Raw genomic sequence first — 20,609 nt, 5'->3', positions numbered from 1 at the left:
TAGGGTAGAATACATTACTGTAATGAATATACAAATGATTTAAAAGGCCCAAACACAAAAAAATTACATTTCCCTTGTTAATACATTTAACAAAATACGTTTAAGACACGCACGCTGAAAACTACAAAGCAATGAGGAGAGAAACGAAAAGCCTAGATAAATGGAGATACCATGTTAGAGGACTCGATATTAATAAGGTGGCAATCCTCTCAAATTAATCTATAGTGTCAATGCAATCCCAATCAAAATACCAGCAAGTAGTTTTGTAAAACCGACACACTGATTTGAAAATTTATATGAAAATGTTAATGACTTGGAATACCAAAAATAATTTTGGAAAATCAAAACAACTTTGAGAACTTACATATTATATGATTTTGTAACTTATTATAAAGCTACAGTAATCAAAACAGAAGGGAACTGACTTAAGGATAAACACAGATCAACAGAAAAGAACAGTCTAGAAATAGACCCAAGCATATATATGCTTTAATAGTCAACAAAGGAATAGTCTTCAACAAATGGTGCTGGAACAAGTATTATAGTTCTTTTAAAAAAAGAATCTTCACTTTTCCTTCCAAAAAACACAAAGTAACTTGATATAGATCATAAGACGTAAATATAAATACTAAAACTATAATACTTCTAGAAGAAATCATGAAAAAAAATACTCATGACATTAGGAGGGGTTGATTTTAGAGAAGACAAAAATAATGAAGCCTAAAAGAAAAAGGAGATGAAATAGACTTCATCAAAATTAAAAGTCTACTCTTTAATATACACTGTTAAGAAAGCAAAAGGCAATTCACAAACTAGGGCAAATATATTTGTAATACACAGCTGACAAAAAATTTGTAACAAGAATACATAAAGAATGCTTACAAATCAATAATCAGACTAACAACCAAATTTTTAAAGATAGAAAAAAGATTTAAAAAGACAGTTAACTAAAACAGATGTATGGAAAGAACGAAGATGTCTAAGAACAAGTGACTAGACAATCAAATCGCACTAGAGGCATACCGTGTTTTATTGCACTTTGCTTTATTGTATTTCCCAAATATTGCAGTTTTAAAAAAAATTTTAATGTATTTATTTATTATTATTATTTTGGGGGGCTGCGTCAAGTCTTTGTTCCTGCATGCAGGCTTTCTCTAGTTGCAGCAAGCGGGAGCTACTCTTCATTGCAGTGTGTGGGCTTGTCATTGTGGTGGCTTCTCTTGTTGCAGGGCACAGGCTCTAGGCACGCAGACTTCACACAGGCTCAGAAGTTATGGCTCACTGGCTCTAGAGCACAGGCTCAGCAGTTGTGGCACATGGGCTTAGTTGCTCCACGGCATGTGGGATCTTCCCAGACCAGGGCTCGAACCCATGTCCCCTGCACTGGCAGGTGGATTCTTAACCACTGCGCCACCCGGGGAAGTCCCCACACAGTATTTTATTAGTTTCAAGTGTACAAAATACTGTCCAATATTTTTATATCAACAGCATTTAATAACTTTGTGTCTCTGTATGACATTTTGGTAATTCTCGCAATATTTCTCACTTTGTCAAAATTATTATCTTTGTTATGGTGATCTGTGATCTTTGATATTACTAATGTAATTGTTTTGGGACACCACAAACCATGCCCATATAAGGCAATGAACTTAATCAATAGATGTGTGTTTCTCACTCCACCAATGGGCAGTTCTCCTGTTCCCTATCTCTCCTCAGGCCACCCTATTCCCTGAGACACAACAATATTGAAACTGGGCCAATTTGGCCCTAAAATGGCCTCTAAGTATTCAAGTGAAAGAAAGAGTCACATTATCTCTCACTTTAAATCAAAAACTAGAAATGATTAAGCTTAGTGAGGAAGGCATGTCAAAAGTCAAGACAGGCTGAAAGCTAGACCTCTTGTGCCAAACAGTTAAGCCAAGTTGTGCATGCAAAGAAAAAGTTATTGAAAGAAATGAGAAGGACTACTGCAGTGAACACACGAATGCTAAGAAAGCCAAACAGCCTTATTGCTGATGTGGGAAAGTTTTAGTGATCTGGATAGAAGATCAAACCAGTCACAACATTCCCTTAAGCATAAGCCTAATCCAGAGCAAGACTCTCACTCTCTTCAATTCTATGAACACTGAGAGAGGTGAGGAAGCTGCAGAAGAAAAGTGTGAAGCTTGCAGAGGTTGGTTCATGAGGTTTAAGGAAAGAAGACGTCTCCACAACATCAAAGTACAAGATGAAGCAGCAAGTCCTGATGTAGAAGCTGCAACAAATTATTCAGCAGATCTAGCTAAAATAAGTAATGAAGATTTTCAACGTAGACAAAACAGTTTTATATTGGAAGAAGATGCCATCTAGGACTTTCATAGCCAGAGAAGGATAAACCAATGCCTGGCCTCAAGGCTTCAAAGCTTCAAAGGACAGGCTGACTCTCTTGTTATGGGCTAATGCAGCTGGTGACTTTAAGTTGAAACCAATGTTCATTAGCCATTCCAAAAATCCTTTGGCCCTTCAGAATTATGCTAAATCTACTCTACCTGTGTTCTGCGAATGAAACAACAAAGCTCAGATGATAGCACAACTGCTGACAACATGGTTTACTAAATATTTTAGGCCTACTATTGAGAACTACTGCTCAGAAAAGATTCCTTTCAAAATATTACTGCCCACTGACAATGCACCTGGTCACCCAAGAGCTCTAATGGAGATGCACGTTAAGATTCACGTCGTTTTCTTGCCTGCTAACACAGCTTCCATCCTGCAGCCCATGGATCAAGGAGTAATTTCGACTTTCAAGTCTTATTATTTAAGAAATAGATTTCGTAAGGCTATATAGTAGCTGCCATGGATGACGGATCTGGGCAAAGTCAATCAAAAACCTCTGGAATGGATTCACCCATTCTAGACGCCATTAAGTTCATTCATGATTCATGGAAAGAAGACAAAATACCAACATGGATAGGAGTTTAGAAGAAGTTGATTCCAACCTTCATGGATAACTGAGCAGTTCAAGACTTCAGTGTAAGAAGTAACTGAAGATGTGGTGGAAATAGCAGGAGAACTAGAATTAGAAGTAGAGACTGAAGATGGGACTGAATTGCTACCATCTCATGATGAAACTTAAACAGATGAGGAGTTACTTCTTATAGATGAGGAAAAAAAGTGGTTTCTTCAGATAGAATCTCCTTCTGATGAAGATGCTGGGAAGACTGTTGAAATGACAACAAAGGATTTAGAATATTACATAAACTTAGTTGTTAAGGCAGTGGCAGGGCTTGAGAGGACTGACTCCAATTTTAAAAGAGGTTCTACTGTGGATAAAATGCTATCAACAGCACTGTGTGCTACAGAGAAATGGTTTGTGAAAGGACAAAATTGATACAGCAAACTTCACTGTTGTCTTATTTTAAGAAACTGCCACGGCCACCCCTACCTTCAGCCACCACCATCCTGATCCATCAGCAGCTTTCAACATCAAGGCAAGATCCCCCACCAGCAAAAAGATTACAACTGGTTGAAGACATGGATGATGACTGCCACTTTTTTTTTTAGCAATAAAGTATTTTGAAATTAAGGTATGTACATTTTTTGACATAATGCTATTGCACACTTCACAGATTCCAGTAGAGTGTAAATGTAACTTTTATATGCACTGGGAAACCAAAAAATTCGTGTGACTTGCCTTACTGCAGTGGTCTGAAACTGAACCCTCCATACCTCCAAGGTATGCCTGTATATTCCTACACTGGAATACTACCTGGCAATAAAAAAGAGTGTACTACCAATACATGCTACAATACGGTTTACTAAAAATAATTATGGCAAGTGAAAGAAGTCAGGTACAAAAGAGAATATACTGTGTGGTTTCATTCATATGAAACTACAGAAAAAAACAAACCTATAGCAGCAGAAAGCAGATCAATAATTGCCAACACTGGATGTTGATGAGGGGAGACTGACTGAGAAAACAACAGTGCATAAATTTGCAAAAACTAATAAAAATGTATGCTTCAAATAAGTACATTTTATTGTATGTAAACTATAAGAATGTTGATTAAAAAAGAAAATTTTTCTTAGAGAGGGCCTAGCAAAACTACATTCAAATCCAAAGGCATAAAGAAAACTATCTATCAATCTTGTAATCTTGCTACAACAAAATGGATTTGCACACAAATACCACAAACATAGTAACAATACAAATATTTAATTTGACAAGAAGATTAAGCTCCTCTAAGAACTCATACATATCAATAAGAAAATCTTCACAGAAAAATAGTCAAGGGGACTTCCCTGGCAGTCCATTGGTTAAGACTCCATGTTTCCACTGCAGGGGGCACAGGTTCAATCCCTGGTCAGGGAACTAAGATCCCACATGCGTAGTGTGGCCAAAAAAAAAGTTGGAAAATCAGAGAATCAACTACAGGAAATTTTAAAGAAATAAAAAATACTGTAGGGACTTCCCTGGTGGCGTAGTGGTTTGGCTGGCTGGTGCCAAGGCATGTAGTGGGGACTTTGTTCTCCAAAAATTGAGGGTGCACTGTGGTTGGTCTGGCGGATTCCTGAGAAATCAGTGCCCATGCTTCCCTTAGTTTTGGCCCTCTTCACAGCAGCAGATTCCCCTGGTGACTAACTTAAAAGGACAAAATCCTTTGCCACCAGCACTACCCTATTCAGAGCCCGACATTTATGGAAATCTTTTCCAGGTCACATGCCAAATGCAGAGATAATGGAACAGAAATTTCAGTGACCACAAACAACAAGGAATATATATTTTGCAAAAATAATTTGGAAAAGTCACAAATGAACAGCTATAGCCCTCAACAAGCAAAAAATCAGTAATATATGAGGAGCAGGAGAATCAGATTTCCAGAGTTAACACTTTACACTACCTTGGCATGTCTAATTCTCAAAAAAAATTACAAAACACACAAAGAAACAAAAAACTATGGTCCATTCACAGGAAAAAAAGAATTTGATAGAAACCATCCTGAGGAAGCTCAGACATTAGAATTACTGGCCAAAGATGTTAAATCAACTATCTTAAGTATACTCAATAAGCTAATGAAAACCATGCACAAACCTAATAGCGATCAGAAAAAAGATGTATAAACAAAACGATAAAAGGTAATCAGTACACCTGCCCTTCAAGAAATGCTAATGGGAGTTGTTCAAGGTGAAATGAAAAGATACCAAACAATCAAAGCCATAAGAAGAAATAAAGAACACTGGTAATTACATAGGTAAATTAAAAAAATATTATTGTACAGTTGTCCCTTGGTATCCACAGGGGACTGGTTGCAGAACCTAGAAATACAAAGGGCTGACTGCACCTTTGGTAAGTGACTCCTCTTTTTTCCTTATATGATTCAAAAGAGAAATGAACAAAACAATATAAAGTGATACCAATGGGCACACATATAAAGATATAACCTGTGACAATAAGAATATAAAGGGGGACGGACAGAGAAGTATAGAAGCAGAGTATTTGTACACTACTGAAACTAAATTGGTATTATTCAAATGAGATTGTTATATATTTAAGATGTTAATTGTACCCCCAAGAGAACCACTAAAAAAAACAAAACAAAACAAAACTTAAAAGTATACAGAATAGGAAAGGATATCAAAATAGTGACATTACAAAATTTCAAAAAAGGCAATAATGGAGGAATTGAGGGGGAAAAGACATTTAGGACACACAGAAAACAAATATCTAAATGGCAGAAGTATTCCCTACTTATCAGTAAGAACTTTAAATGTAAATGGCTTAAACTCTCCTCTTAAAAGGCAGACACTGGTGGGTTGAATAAAAAAAACAAGATTCATCCATATGCTATCTACAAGAGATTCCTTTTAGATTCAAAGACATTGAAATTAACAGAACTGAAAAGGGTATTCCAAGCAAATAGTAATCAAAATACAGCTAAGATGACTATATTATTATTATGCAAAACAAAGTCAAAAAAGGTTATCAGAGACAAAGGAAATTATATATTGATAAAAGGTTCAATCCAGCAAAAAGATAAAACAATTATAAACATACATGCATCTACCAAGAGAGCCCCAAAATATGTAAAGCAAAAATGGACAGAACTGAAAGGATAGACAGTTCTGCAATAATAGAGACTTCAATAACCCACTTTCAATAATGAATAATAACAAAACAGAAAAGCAATAAACAGGGACTTCCCTGGTGGCACAGTGGTTAAGACTCCATGCTCCCAATGCAGGGGGCCCAGATTCGATCCCTGGTCTGGGAACTAGATCCCACGTGCATGCTACAACTTAGAGTTTGCATGCTACAACTAAGGAGCCCTCCTGCCACAACTAAGACCCAATGCAACCAAATAAATAAAATAAAAGCAATAAACAAATAGGGAATTTGAATAACACTACAAACACTGACAGACAGTACTCTAAACACCAGAGTATATATTTTTATCAAGTGTACAAGGAACATTCTCTATGAGAGACCAAAACTGGTTTTAATAAATTTCGAAAGACTGACATCTTACAAAGTATCTCTTCTGTCCACAATGGAATGAAACTAGAAATCAGTGACAGAAGGAAAACTAGAAAATTCACAAATTAAATAAAACACATTCTTAACCAATGGGTCAAAGATGAAATCGCAAATTAGAAAATAATTTGAGATGAATGAACACAAAAACACAACATATCAGAACCTACTGGATGTATTAGCCATAAAAAGGAACAAAACTGGGTCATCTGTAGAGATGTGGATGGACCCAGAGACTGTCATACAGAGTGAAATAAGTCAGAAAGAGAAAAACAAATATCGTGTGCTTCCCTGGTGGCACAGTGGTTGAGAATCTGCCTGCCAATGCAGGGGACATGGGTTCGAGCCCTGGTCCGGGAAGATCCCACATGCCGCGGAGCAACTGGGCCCGTGAGCCACAACTACTGAGCCTGTGCATCTGGAGCCTGTGCTCCGCAACAAGAGAGGCTGCAACAGTAAGAGGCCCGCACACTGCAATGAAGAGTTGCCCCCGCTCGCCACAACTAGAGAAAGAAACTACAGAAACGAAGAAGAAAGAAACTAAGAAACTACAGAAACGAAGACCCAAGAGAGCCAAAAATAAATTAATTAATTAAAAAAAAATCGTATATTAATGCATATATGCGGAATCTAGAAAAATGGTACAGATGAACCGGTTTGCAAGGCAGCAATAGAGACACAGATGCAGAGAACATACGTATGGACACCAAGGGGGGAAGAGGGGTGGGTTGAACTGGGAGATTGGAATTGACATATATACACTAATATGTATAAAATAGATAACTAATGAGAACCTGCTGTATAGCACAGGGAACTCCACTGTACAGTAGAAATGAAGACAACATTGTAAAACAACTATACCCCAATAAAAAGGAACTTACTGGATGTTATAAAAACAGTGCAAAGAGGGAAACTCATAGCTATAAGCACCTATGTTAAAAAAGAATGATCTCAAAGCAATAACCTAAGCTACCACCTAAAAACTAGAAAGAAGCAAACTAAAACCAAAGATAGCAGGAGGAAATAATAAAGATTAGAATGGAGATAAAAAGAACAGAAAAATGACAGAAAAATCAATGAAACTGAACGCCGGTTCTTTGAAAAGATCAAGAAAATGAACAAACCTTTAGCTAGATTGACTAAGAAAGGTAAAAGATTCCAATTCCTAAATCAGAAATGAAAACTAAAATCAGACCCAAATACTGATTTTACAGAAATAAAAAGAATACAAGAGAACAGTGTAAACAGAGGCAGATCAACATGTGGATAACCTAGACGAAACGGACAGATTCCTAGAAACACACAAACTATAAAAACTGACCCGAGAAGGTGGAAATTTGAATAAACCTTTAAGAAGGAGGTTGAATCAGTGATTTTAAAATTTCAAAGACGCCATATGATCCAGCAATCCCACTCCTGGACATATATCCAGACAAAACTATAATCTGAAAAGATACATGCACCCCTATGTTCATAACAGCACTATTTACAACAGCCAAGACATGGAAACAACCTAAATGCCCATTGACAGATGAATGGATAAAGAAGATATGAGATACACACACAGAACATTACTCAGCCATAAAGAAAGAATGAAATAATACCATCTGCAGCTACATGGATGGACCTAGAGATTATCACACTAAGTGAAATCAGTCAGAAAGAGAAAGACAAATAGCGTATGATATCACTTATATGTGGAATCTAAAATACGACACAAATGAACTTATCTATGAAACAGAAACAGACTCATATATGTAGAGAGCAGACTTGTGGTTGCCAAGGGGGAGGAGGGGTGAGGGAGGGTTGGATTGGGAGTTTGGAACTAGCAGATGGAAACTATTATATACAGAATGGATAGACAACAAGATTCTATTGTACAGCACAGGGAACTATATTCAATATCCTGTAATAAACCATAATGAAAAAGAAAAGAAAAATTTCACCAATCCTTCTCAATTAACACCAATCCTTCTCAAACTCTTCCAAAAAAATTGAAGAAGAAACACTTCCTAACTCATTCTATGAGGCCAGTATTACTCTGATAAAACAGACAAAGACACTACAAGGGGGGGGAAAACCTACAGGCCAATATCCCTTATGAATATAGATTTTTAAAATCCACAAAAAAATACCAGCAAATTCAACTTGTCAGGAGTTAAAAGAGTATATACATCTTGACCAAGTGGGATTTATTCCAGAAATGGGAGTGGGAGGGTGGGGAGGGAGGATGGGAGGTGGGGTGGTTCAACATAAGAAAATCAATGTAATGTGGCACATTAACAGAACAAAGGAAAAACACATGATCATCTCAATTGATACAGAAAAAGCATTTCAAAGAATTCCACACTTTCAAGGTAAGAATACTCAAACTGGGAAGGGAAGGGAACTTCATCAACATGACAAAGGCCATATGTGAAAAGGACATAGTTGATATCACACTCAGTGGTAAAAGACTGATGGTTTTTCCCCTAAGATCAAGAACAAGACAAGGATGCCCACTTTTGCCATTTCGCTCAACATAGTATTGGGAGTTCTAGCCAGAGCAATTAGGCAAGAAAAAGTAATAAAAGACATCCAAACTAGAAAGGAGAAGTAAAATGATCTGTTTGTAAATGACATGATCTTACATGTAGAAAATTCTTAAAGAATCAGACTCCCACCCCCACCACCCAAAAAAGTTAGATTTAATCAACTAGTACAGCAAAGATGCAGGATATAAAATCAACACTCAAAATGGTTGTATTTCTATACACTAGGAACGAACAATCTGAAAAGGAAATTAAGAAAATTCCACTGACAACAGTATCAAAAAGAGCAAAATACTTAGGAATACATCACCTATACAATGAAAACTACAACAAATTACTGAAAGAAATGAAAAACCTAAATAAATAGAATGAAATCCATGTTCATGGATTGGAGGACTCAATATTGTTAAGATGACAATAATATTCAAATGATATACAGACTCAGTGTACTATCAAAGTCCCAACGGCATTTGCTTGGAGAAACAGAAAACTCCAACCTAAAATTCATATGAAATTTCAAGTGGTCCTGAATACCCTCAACAGTATTAAAAAAGAACAGTAAAACTGAACAGCTCATACTTCTCATTTTCAAATCTTACTACAAAGCTACAGTAATTGAAATAGTGTGGTACTGGCATAAAGACAGACATACAGACCAATTAAATGGAAACAGAGAGCCCAGAAATAAACTCAGCTCCTCCCATGGACACACCAAATTTACAAGTACTTACAGAACAAGTATCTATGACAACAACCTGAAGACTAGCAGAAAAGATTTTCCACAACTAAAGACATGAAGAAGGAAGCGTGAGATGGGTAGAAGGGGTGGAAATGAGACATAGTCAAGACCCAAACCCCCTGGTTGGTGACCCACAAACAGGAAGAATATTACAATTGTAGATTTCCTCCCCCAAGGAGCAAGGGGTCCAAATGCCACATCAGGCTCCCCAGGCTGAAGGTTCTAAAACAAGGAGATGAGGCCCCAGAAGTTCTGGCTTTGAAAATCAGTGGAGCTTGCATACTGGACACTGAGAAGATTGTAGGAAACAGAGAATCTGCTCCTAAAGGGTGGGTGCAAAAATCTCACCCACCCAGGACCAGACAGACGGCTACACAGGGGAATTCTACAAAACATTTAATGATGCATTAACACCTATTCTTCTTAAACTATTCCAAAAAATTGAAGGAGGAATGCTTCTGAGCTTATCCTATGAGGCCAGCATCACCTAGATACCAAAACTAGACACAAAAAAAGAAAACTACAGGCCAATATCACTGATGAACATGGATGCTAACATCCTCAACAAAATATTAGCAAACAGGATTCAACAATACATTAAACAGATCACACATCATGATCAAGTAAGATTTATCTCAGGGATCAAGGATGGTTTAATATCTGCAAATAAATCAATATGATATATCACTTTAACAAACTGAACATAAAAATCATATGATCATCTCAACAGATGTAGAAAAAGCTTTTGAAAATTAAACATTTAACATTTATGATAAAAACTCCCAATAAGTGGGTATAGAAGGAACATACCTCAACATAATAAAGGCTATATATGACAAACCCACAGCCAACATCATACTCAATGGTGAAAAGCTGAAGCATTTCCTGTAAGTTAAGGAACATGACAAGGATGCCCACTCTCGCCATTTTTATTCAATATAGTACTGGAAGTCCTAGCCATAGCAATAACGAGGAAGAGAAATAAAAGGAATTCAAATTGGAAAGGAAGAAGTAAAACTGTCACTATTTGTAAATGACATGATACTATATATAGAAAAGCCTAAGGATGCTATCAAAAATCTATTAAAATAAATGAATTCAGTACAGTTGTAGGATACAAAACTAATACACAGAAATCTGTTGCCCTTCTATACATTAATAATGAACTATCAGAAAGAGATTTTAAGAAAACAATCCCATTTACAACTGCATCAAAAAATAAAATATCTAACCAAAGAGGTAAATGACTTATACTCTGAAAACTATAAGGCATTGATGAAAGAAACCAAAGATGACACAGACGAAAAGGCACACCATGCTCATATTGTCAAAATATTGTTAAAATGACCAAACTAAGCAAGGCAATCTACAGATTCAAAGCAATTTCTATCAAAATATCAAGGGCATTTTTCACAGAAGTAGAACAGTAATTCTAAACTCTGTATGGATACCAAAAGACCTCAAATACCAAAGCAATCTTGAGGAAGAAAAACAGAGCTGGAGGTATTGTGCTCCCAGATTTCAGACTATATTACAAAGCTTCAATAATCAAATAGTATGGTGCTAGCTCAAAAACAGACACACAGATCAATGAAACCAAAGAGAGAGCCCAGAAATAAATCCACACATATTTGGCCTATTAATCTATGGCAAAGGAGGCAAGAATAAACAATGGGGAAAAGACAGCCTCTTAAAGAGAGCTGGGAAAACTGGATAGCTACATGCAAAAGAATCAAATTGGACTGTTTTCTCACACCATATACAAATGGGCAGAGGACCGGAATACAGACTTTTTATTCCCCCAAAGAAGACACACAGATGGCCACAGACAGAAAAGATGCTCCACATCACTAATAATCAGAGAAATGGAAATCAAAACCACAGTGAGATACCACCTCAAAACCGTCATATGGCTACCATCAAAAAGACAACAAATAACAAGTGTTGGCGAAGATGTGGAGAAAAGGGAACCCTTGTGCACTTGTAGGATTGTAAATTGGTGCAGCCACTATGGAAAAACAGTATGGAGCTTCCTCAAGAAATTAAAAATGGAACTCCTATAGGATCCAGCAATTTCACTTCTGGGTATTTACCCAAGGAAATCAAAACTACTAATTCCAAAAGATATATGCACTCTTATATTCACTGCAGCATTATTTACAACAGCCAAGATATGGAAGCAACCTAAGTCCCCATCAATAGATGAATGGATAAAGAAGATGTGATATATATACACAGTGGAGTATTAGCCATAAAAAAAGAAATCTTGCCATTTGCGACAACATGGATGGATCTAGAGGGTAATTATGCTAAGTGAGGTAAGACAGAGAAAAGCAAATACCACATGATCTCACTTGTATGTGGAAACTAAAAAATAAAACAAAAACAGATTCATAGATACAGAGAACATATGGGTAGTTGACAGTGGGGGGGGGAGAGGGTTGTGGGGCAGGTAAATAGGTGAGATACAAGAGAGGTACAAGCCTCCAGTTATATAATAAATAAGCCATGGGGATGTAATATACAGCATAAAGAATATGGTCAGGGAGTTCCCTGCTGGTCCAGTGGTTAAGACTCCACGCTCCCAATGCAGAGGGCCCGGGTTTGATCCCTGGTCGGGGAACTAGATCCCGCACGCGTGCCACAACTAAGAGTCCACACGCCGCAACTAAGAAGCCTGCATGCTGCAACTAAAGTCCGCATGCCACAATGAAGATCCCGCGTGCCCCAACTAAGAGCCAAATGAATGAATGAATATTTTTTAAAAAGAATATGGTTAAATAATATTGTATTAACTTTGCATGGGGACAGATGGTTACTAGACTTAACACAGTGATCATTTCATAACGTATGCAAATGTCAAATCACTATGTAGTATACCTGAAACAAACATAATATTGTACATCAACTATATTTCAATTAAAAGGAAAGGCTAATATTATAAAACCCTTAGAAGAAAACATAGGGGAAACATTTCATGATCTTGGATTTGGCAACAATTTATGAAGTATGGCAACAAAAGCACAGATAACAAAAAAATTAATCGGACTTCATAAAAATTAAAAGCTTTTGTGCCTCAAAGACACTTCAAGAGAGTAAAAAAGATAACCCACAAAATGGGAGAAAATATTTGCAGATCATATATCTGACAAGAGTTTAATATCCAGAATATATAAAGATCTGGTACAGCTCAACAACAAATATCCCAATTTAAAAAATGGTCAAAGGACTTGAACAGACATTTCTCCAAAAAAGACATACAAATGGCAAAGAAGCACATGAAAAGATGCCCGATATCATATGTCACTAGGAAAATGAAGCACAAAACCATAATGAGATACCACTTTCTACCCATTAGGATGAGGGCTTTATCCAAAAAGCAAAAATAACAAGTGTTGTTAAGGATGTAGAAAAATTTGAATCCTCCTCCATTGCTGGTGGGAATGTAAAAGGATACAACTGCTTTGGAAAACAGTTATGCACGCCTCAATATGTTAAACATATAAGTATCATATTACCCAGTAATTCTTAGCATATACCCAAAAGAGTTGAAAGTAGGGACTCAGATAGTTGTTCAGCATTATTCACAATAATCCAAAGATGGAAGCAACCCAAGCATCCTTCAATAGATAATGAATAAACAAAACATGGTATATACATACAATGGAATATTATTCACCCAATAAAAAGTAATGAAGTTCTGACACATGCTCCACATAGATGAAGCTGGAAAACATTATGCTAAGTGAAATAAGCCAGATACAAAAGGACAAATATTGCATGATTCCATTTATATGTGGTATCTAAAATAGGTAAATTCAGAAAGACAGAGACTAGAAGGGAAGTTACCAGCAGCTGGGAAGAATGGGAAGTTATGGTTTCATGGGTATAGAGTTTCTGGGGATGCTGCAAAGTTCTGGAAATAAATACCGGTGATGGTTGTACAGCAATGTGTATGTACTAAACACCACTGGGTTAGCTGTACACTTAAAAATGGTAAATTGTATTTATGCATATTTTATCACAATAAAAAAAACTTTTAAAGAAAGCATATGTTACAAGTTATTTGTAAATAGAACAACAACTTAATAATTAAATCATGGAACAATATTAAATGTATACCTGAAACAATGGTGAATGAAAAGATCTATTATGAGAAAAGAATAGGCGTGTATATACTATACATTTCCATTCACGTAAAGACAGAAAGAAAATTCCTAGATAGGTGCAGAAAAAACTGCTCTCTCTCATCACATCTAGGGAAAATGACTGGAGGAATCGGGGACAGGGAGATTTAACTAACTTATTTACTATAAATCATTTGACCTTCTTACCACATATAGGTATTACTTTCACACTTAAAATAATGTGACTGTAAGGAGGGGAAAGCTGAAAGCCTAACAGCTAAAAGGCTATTCCAATTGCTCAAGCCTAAACAATGGTAGTAATGATTGAAAGAAGTTTTGAAGGCAGATTTCAGGGGATGTGAGAACAGATTAGAGATGTAAACTGTGAGCAAGTGTCATCAACGACAATCTCCTGGTTCCCAAATGGCTAAGTATTAATGCAGTGATGCAGCTAATTAAAATGAAAGTACTGAGAATGTTTTCCACTTTTGTTACTAAAAAATTATTCCTGCTCCTAAGAGCAGGATTGAGGTCTATGATTATCTTACATGTTGTCAATCAGCATCTAACTTAAACTTCATGCTGTCTGAAGTTATACTTCTAGAAGAAACTGCTGTTTACAAAGTATTTTGACATTCTATCACTAATTTCCTGAAATAGCATTTCATATGAGCCAGAAATTTCTTTAAAATCATTATGGGTTTTATAAAATGTTATTCATCTTTGTTTGTTAATAGACAGACAATAAAAACCTTCTTGTCTCATGATGGACTAACAAATGTTTCTTACCATGATTGGCTTGCCCTGAAATGTCTTAACTTCTTCTCTTAAGTATTTAAAAGCCTGTTAACAAAGCAGGAAGGAACTTTCATTAGCATTCAGACGTTTAATTAAAGCCATCATTATTCTATCAAGAGAGTTTTGGTAATTGCAACTATATCTAAACTAAACAATAAAAAATTCGGAAGGTGATCCCATTATGCAGGTGTCAGGGAATGAAAAAGTAAAAATTTAAGACCTCAGCTACAGTTCACATTTATTGTATATTAAACTATTATGGATTACTACTGACACACTCACAAAATTCAAAACAGAACCAAAATATCACTACATATCAATTTTAAAATGGCTTCGGAGGGCCTTCTAAGATGAAGAATTAAAAAAAAAAAATCAGTAAGAGGTTTTAAAAGGCTATTATATAAATTTTTGTTTCAAAGGAATATTACTTTTCTTATCTTTAAATAGGCCATGATAACAATTAAGAGTAAAATCATTATGTCAAAATACCAAGAATCAGAACAGAAGTTATATATATTACAGGCCTACTATGTAATAGAAATACTAACTACTGAGTACATGGTCTCTGATCCGCATGTTAATTTAAAAATTGTGTGTTAATTTCTTTACTGATAGGAAACCAACTGTTCTTAAATTGAAACAAAAAAAGCTTTAAGAAGATCATCAAAAAGGAAACCAATTAATAAGCAAAACCAAAAAGGTGAACAAGGTTCTCCAAAGTCTTTACAAACATTACTGTAAGCACACATTTTTCTCAATTAAAATATACACTACTGCTTTTATCACCAGGACTTCAAATCAGAAGAAAAGTTTTCTTCTCACCTGCTGTGCATCTGTGTCTGACTGGAAAGTGATATACCAGTTGCTATTGTGTGCAAATTCACAGCTTATCACCTTGGGGCAGTTTTCATTTTTAAACAAAGCTTTTACTTCCTAAAAAAGAAAATCTTCAGTTAACTCTAAAAATATATCAAAAATGGGCATTTTTTTTCCTCTTCATGCCTTTTGGTCCTTTCTATTTCTTTACTTAGTAACTGCTTATGCCTTCTGCCCATTTTTCTGTTGAGTAGAATTATACTCTGAAACAAGAACATGCATAGTTATAGTGCAAATTTTGTGCATGATTTAGGGATGGAAGCTTATTTTATAATCAGCAAAACTGAAGTATTATTTCAATCCTAGTGGCAAGCTAAATTCTGCTTAAGAGTAAAATCTTTCCAGTCCTGTCACTGTCCAAAAAAAAAGGTGGGGGGGGGGGACTGTCCTACATTAACATTTTCTAGGTGCTAAGTATTTTTACGCATTTTCATTTAATCCAAATGCTCTGTCTACAACAGTCACAGACATGAACTGTGCACAGATATCTTGTTTTTCATAACTGATTTAATTAAAAACTAAAACTCAAAAAAATATATGGATTTAGAAAAAGATGATTATCAAAACTCAGAGGGGGGCTTCCCTGGTGGCGCAGTGGTTGAGAGTCCGCCTGCCGATGCAGGGGATGCGGGTTCGTGCCCCAGTCTGGGAAGATCCCACATGCCACGGAGCGGCTGGGCCCGTGAGCCATGGCTGCTGAGCCTGCGCGTCCAGAGCCTGTGCTCCGCAACGGGAGAGGCCACAACAGTGAGAGGCCCGCATACCACCAAAAAAAACCAAAAAAACTCAGAGGGACTTCCCTGGTGTCACAGTGGTTAAGAATCTGCCTGCCAATGCAGGGGACATGGGCTCAAGCCCTGGTCCGGGAAGATCCCACATGCTACAGAACAACTAAGCCCGTGTGCCACAACTGCTGAAGCCTGCACGCCTAGAGCCTGTGCTCCACGACAAGAGAAGCCACCACAATGAGAAGCACATGCACCACAACGAAAAGTAGCCCCCACTCGCCACGACTAGAGAAAGCCCGCGCGCAGCAATGAAGACCCAATGCAGCCAAAAAAATAAACAAAAATAAATAAATCTATTAAAAATTACTGAAAAATAAAATAAAATAAACAGTTAAGAATATTTAGCTTTAACAATGCTAATGATTTACCTCTACTGGTGTTGTTTCAGGAATCTCTCTAAGAATTACAATACAACGCTTATGACTTGGTCTCACTTTCTCGCCCTTCTCATCAACTTGCACCATGGGAGAAGCTGAAATTTTAAAGAAGTTTCATTCAAAAGTGTAAAAATAGTGATATTAATAATTCCATTAAAAAACTATTTATTTCAATTTCCAACTGAATAAATTAGCAGAGGCTAACATCTTAAAGAAATTAAGTTGTAGAATCAAAGATCACAGTTACAATAAAATATCTTGAGATTGATATGCAAAGAACATTGTTCAATGTTATTCATTGCACAAATACTCAGAGTACTTATTTTGTGACATGGCACAGTGTTGGAGTTGAAAAGAAGCCTTTAAGGAGTATACAATATTTATATCTCATAGGGCACTTCCCTGTATACAATTACCAAATTCTTTATTTCAAGTAAAATCAATGTACTGCATTAGCCAAACACTACTCTGGGGAATGTAATGAGCTTTGATATGTGAAAAAATTCTCCTTAAAATTAAAGTCTAAGAAACACTTAAAACCAAGAATTATATATAAATGATTACAATCTTTCTTTCAGATGCTGGTTTTGAGTTAATATAGAATGAAGGTAGTACCACAAGCCAAAACTTATTTCTAGTCCCTTCAAAGGATAATATGTCACATCTTCCTGTGCAGGTAAGTAGAGAGAATAAAATTAGTTGTTAAGGAAGAAGGCCTGTGTATAAGTGCTAGGTTTCAGCCCTTGGAGGTAGGAGATTCTGTCTCTTGGCAAATTCTTTAAATGTTGACAAGACTGGGTCATTTTAAGATCTGGTCAAAACTGGTTTGATCTGTACAAACCGATCAGAGATTTCATAAATGTTTTTATCCCTCTGACAATGGAAATCCCTACTCCCATGTAAGTCTATTACTGGACTTGCTTTATTTAACTTTCAAACATTTCAACAAATTTCAAAAAAAAAGTGAAGATCCACCTTTACTCAAGCAGTTAACAAAACCTGTATAAGAGAGGTTACCAAGAAATGCTGATATAAGACACAAACACCACTAAAATTCTTAAGCCTCAATCTAAAATATAAATTCTTTACCAAACTTTGGAGCAGTGTTTGTCAAACTGCAGGTCGTAACTCTTTTAATAGGTTGTGAAAACAATTTTATAATAAAAGAAATGAACTCATTTCAAGCATTTAGTATTAATTTACTATTAACATTTCAGTTGTGTGTATGTAGTGTGTGTGTGTATTGGGTTGTGATATAAAGTTTACCTATTACTTTTGTTCAAAAGTTTGAAACAGATTGCTTTACAGGGTGTGATAATGACACATATAGCTTTCTAATAGCCCAGAAAACAGAGGTTTAATTGCTTATACTTGAGTAAATGGGTATCAAGATGAACAACCAAGGTACAGAACTGATATACAAGCTATATATGTACCAGTCACTAAAAATAGATAAATTATTAGCACAGAATAGCAAAAACTATGGAGTTAAAAACAATTTCCTGCATGATCAGAAGTCAAAAGAATATTTAATCTTTGATTTTAATAGTAAGCTAAAAGGTACGATTTACATACATCTCAACACTTCAAGAATTAGGTCAGGGTCTGTGGTCAGCTTTTTTATTTCTTCCATGTTGGCAACTGTCCAAATTGGGATGAACTGATCACTGTCCATTTGAGATATCAGGTAAAGATCCTTTGACAAATTTTCTCTGAAAGGAATAAGAGAAGCAATAGTCCTATAAAACAAACAAGTCTTAAAAAGCACCTAAAGAAAAGAGATGCCTTATTCACTTTTGTCACTACACCTAGGAAAACAAAATTATGCTATCAGAAATAACACAGTGAACTATGAAAATACGTAATATACAACAGATACATTCTAACAACTTCTGGAAAGTTTCTGAATCCCCAAATACATTGGGCCCAACAGTTTTGAACAAGGAATTTATGAAATTATATTGATGTGGAAAGAGGCTTAATATTAAAGTATATTACAAAATATTACATACAGTTTTGTTCCATCTTATAAATACCTTATCACTGATGTTAGAATATGCATATGGAGAAAATTGTAATGTAAACCATGAGTTGGATCATGGAGGATTTTCAGTTGCTTAATGTTTACATTTTTTAATAGGTATGTTTGACTTTTTATTTAAATTTAAATTATAAAGTTAAAATAATAAATATAAAACATTTTAAATTAAGACAAAAGACTAAGATACATTTTTTAAAAAAGAAGATACAAATGCTCTATCTTACACATAAAATCTTGTTCAACAAACTGAAGGAGAATCAAATTCATGTCTTGTTATTTACATCAAACCTTTGAAGCAGTCTGGTTATAAATAGCTAGAAATCTTTGCTTAAAAGCCACCTTCTCAGTGACCACCCTATTCTGAAACCACCCAAGTACTCCTGATTCCCCTCTTCCCTTGCTTACTCTGCTCTACTTTTTTCCATAGCACTTATCACCTAACACACTTCTAAGCTGCTTATTATGTTTATTGTTTTGTCTCCCCCAGTCAGAATACAGGTTCCACAAAGGATCTTTGTCATTCAAAATGACAAAGCCTTAGTACTTGGCAAAGAGTAGGGTCAAGGCCTTTACATTCAATTATACTAAAATAGAGTAGTAATTACTTTTTTAAGGTTACAATTGTCAACAAGTGGTGGCTATTTGTCTTGGGGGAAAAAAGAATAGAGAGGATACCAGTAACAGTTAAATTCTCTTCAGCATAAAAGAAAAACAGGGCTTCCCTGGTGGCGCAGTGGTTAAGAATCCACCTGCCAATGCAGGGATCGCGGTTCGAGACCTGATCCAGGAAGACCCCACATGCCGCAGAGCAACTAAGCCCGTGTGCCACAACTACTGAGCCTGCACTCTGGAGCCCACAAACCACAACTACTGAGTCTGCGTGCCACAACTACTGAAGCCTTGGTGCCTAGAGCCTGTGCTCCTCAACAAGAGAAGCCACCGCAATGAGAAGCCTGCGCACTGCAACGAAGAGTAGCCTCCGCTCGCCGCAACTAGAGAAAGACTGCGCACAGCAATGAAGACCCAAAAATAAAATAATAAATTTATTTATTAAAAAAAGGAACATACTAATAAACCAGATATTCTTTAAGAACTTGAAAATAAGACAACTGTAAACATCATATTGTACAACTAAAAGGCTGCAGCCTAAATCAACTCAGACTTTCAGCCAGTCTCTCCTTATAAAACAGTATGACACACCATTAAAGAAACTACCTTGTCAGAAGTAAGTCAAATTAATAGATATACAACACCGAGGATTATGACTAATACCTATTATGTTCATGACTAATACCTAATATGTCTTAGTGGCAATTTTACAAATGGCAATTGCCCGGCTGGTTTGAACTGTATCGTAGTTCTGAGTAGGATGTGATAGATCATGATAAGCCAGAGCTCATGCTGCAATAACTAAAAAAACTTGGATAGATTACAAAAAAATCATGTTTTGGGGGATAAAAACTGTAGAAGCTACAAGGACAAAATGAAATTCCAGAAAGATAATCTTTCTTTTCCAAGGATACCTGCAGATCCTGGACCAGAAAGAAATTAGTAGAGCTTTATTTTAGGCAGTTGCAGAAGACTGGTATTATGAATTGGAAACTAAAGGAGCCCCCAATACACAGCTGATTTTCCTCCATATGACATTTACTGAGTTCTAAGGAGGAAGATGGAAGGCTGGGACCCTGAAAGATGGAAGGCTGAAAAAGCAGAGTAAAATCCTTGTGGTCTTGTGGAAGTCCCAGTAGAAGAAGGAACCTTGCATCAAACCTAAGACAGGTCTCCCTGACAAGACATTTGCCAGATTTTGACTGTACAGGG

General features: G+C 36.1%; 1 protein-coding gene across 6 annotated transcripts in view; it reads right to left on the bottom strand.

Moving 5' to 3' along the window:
* The window catches only part of LARP4 (La ribonucleoprotein 4), a 62,532-nt gene that overhangs the window by 19,587 nt on the left and 22,336 nt on the right, over positions 1-20,609 (bottom strand). For all 6 annotated transcript variants that reach the window (XM_007452295.1, XM_007452294.1, XM_007452296.1 and 3 more), the window contains 4 exons: positions 18,323-18,459; positions 16,739-16,842; positions 15,529-15,639; positions 14,698-14,751 (listed from right to left, as the gene is read on the bottom strand). In XM_007452295.1, coding sequence (XP_007452357.1) covers positions 14,698-14,751; positions 15,529-15,639; positions 16,739-16,842; positions 18,323-18,459 — 406 coding nt within the window. The remainder of the gene's footprint in view (positions 1-14,697; positions 14,752-15,528; positions 15,640-16,738; positions 16,843-18,322; positions 18,460-20,609) is intronic.

This window comes from Lipotes vexillifer, unplaced genomic scaffold, assembly GCF_000442215.2.
Source record: "Lipotes vexillifer unplaced genomic scaffold, Lipotes_vexillifer_v1.1 scaffold422, whole genome shotgun sequence".
Lineage (NCBI taxonomy): Eukaryota > Metazoa > Chordata > Mammalia > Artiodactyla > Lipotidae > Lipotes > Lipotes vexillifer.
The sequence above is the reverse complement of the archived record's forward strand: the minus strand, read 5'-3'. Positions and strand labels throughout refer to the sequence as shown.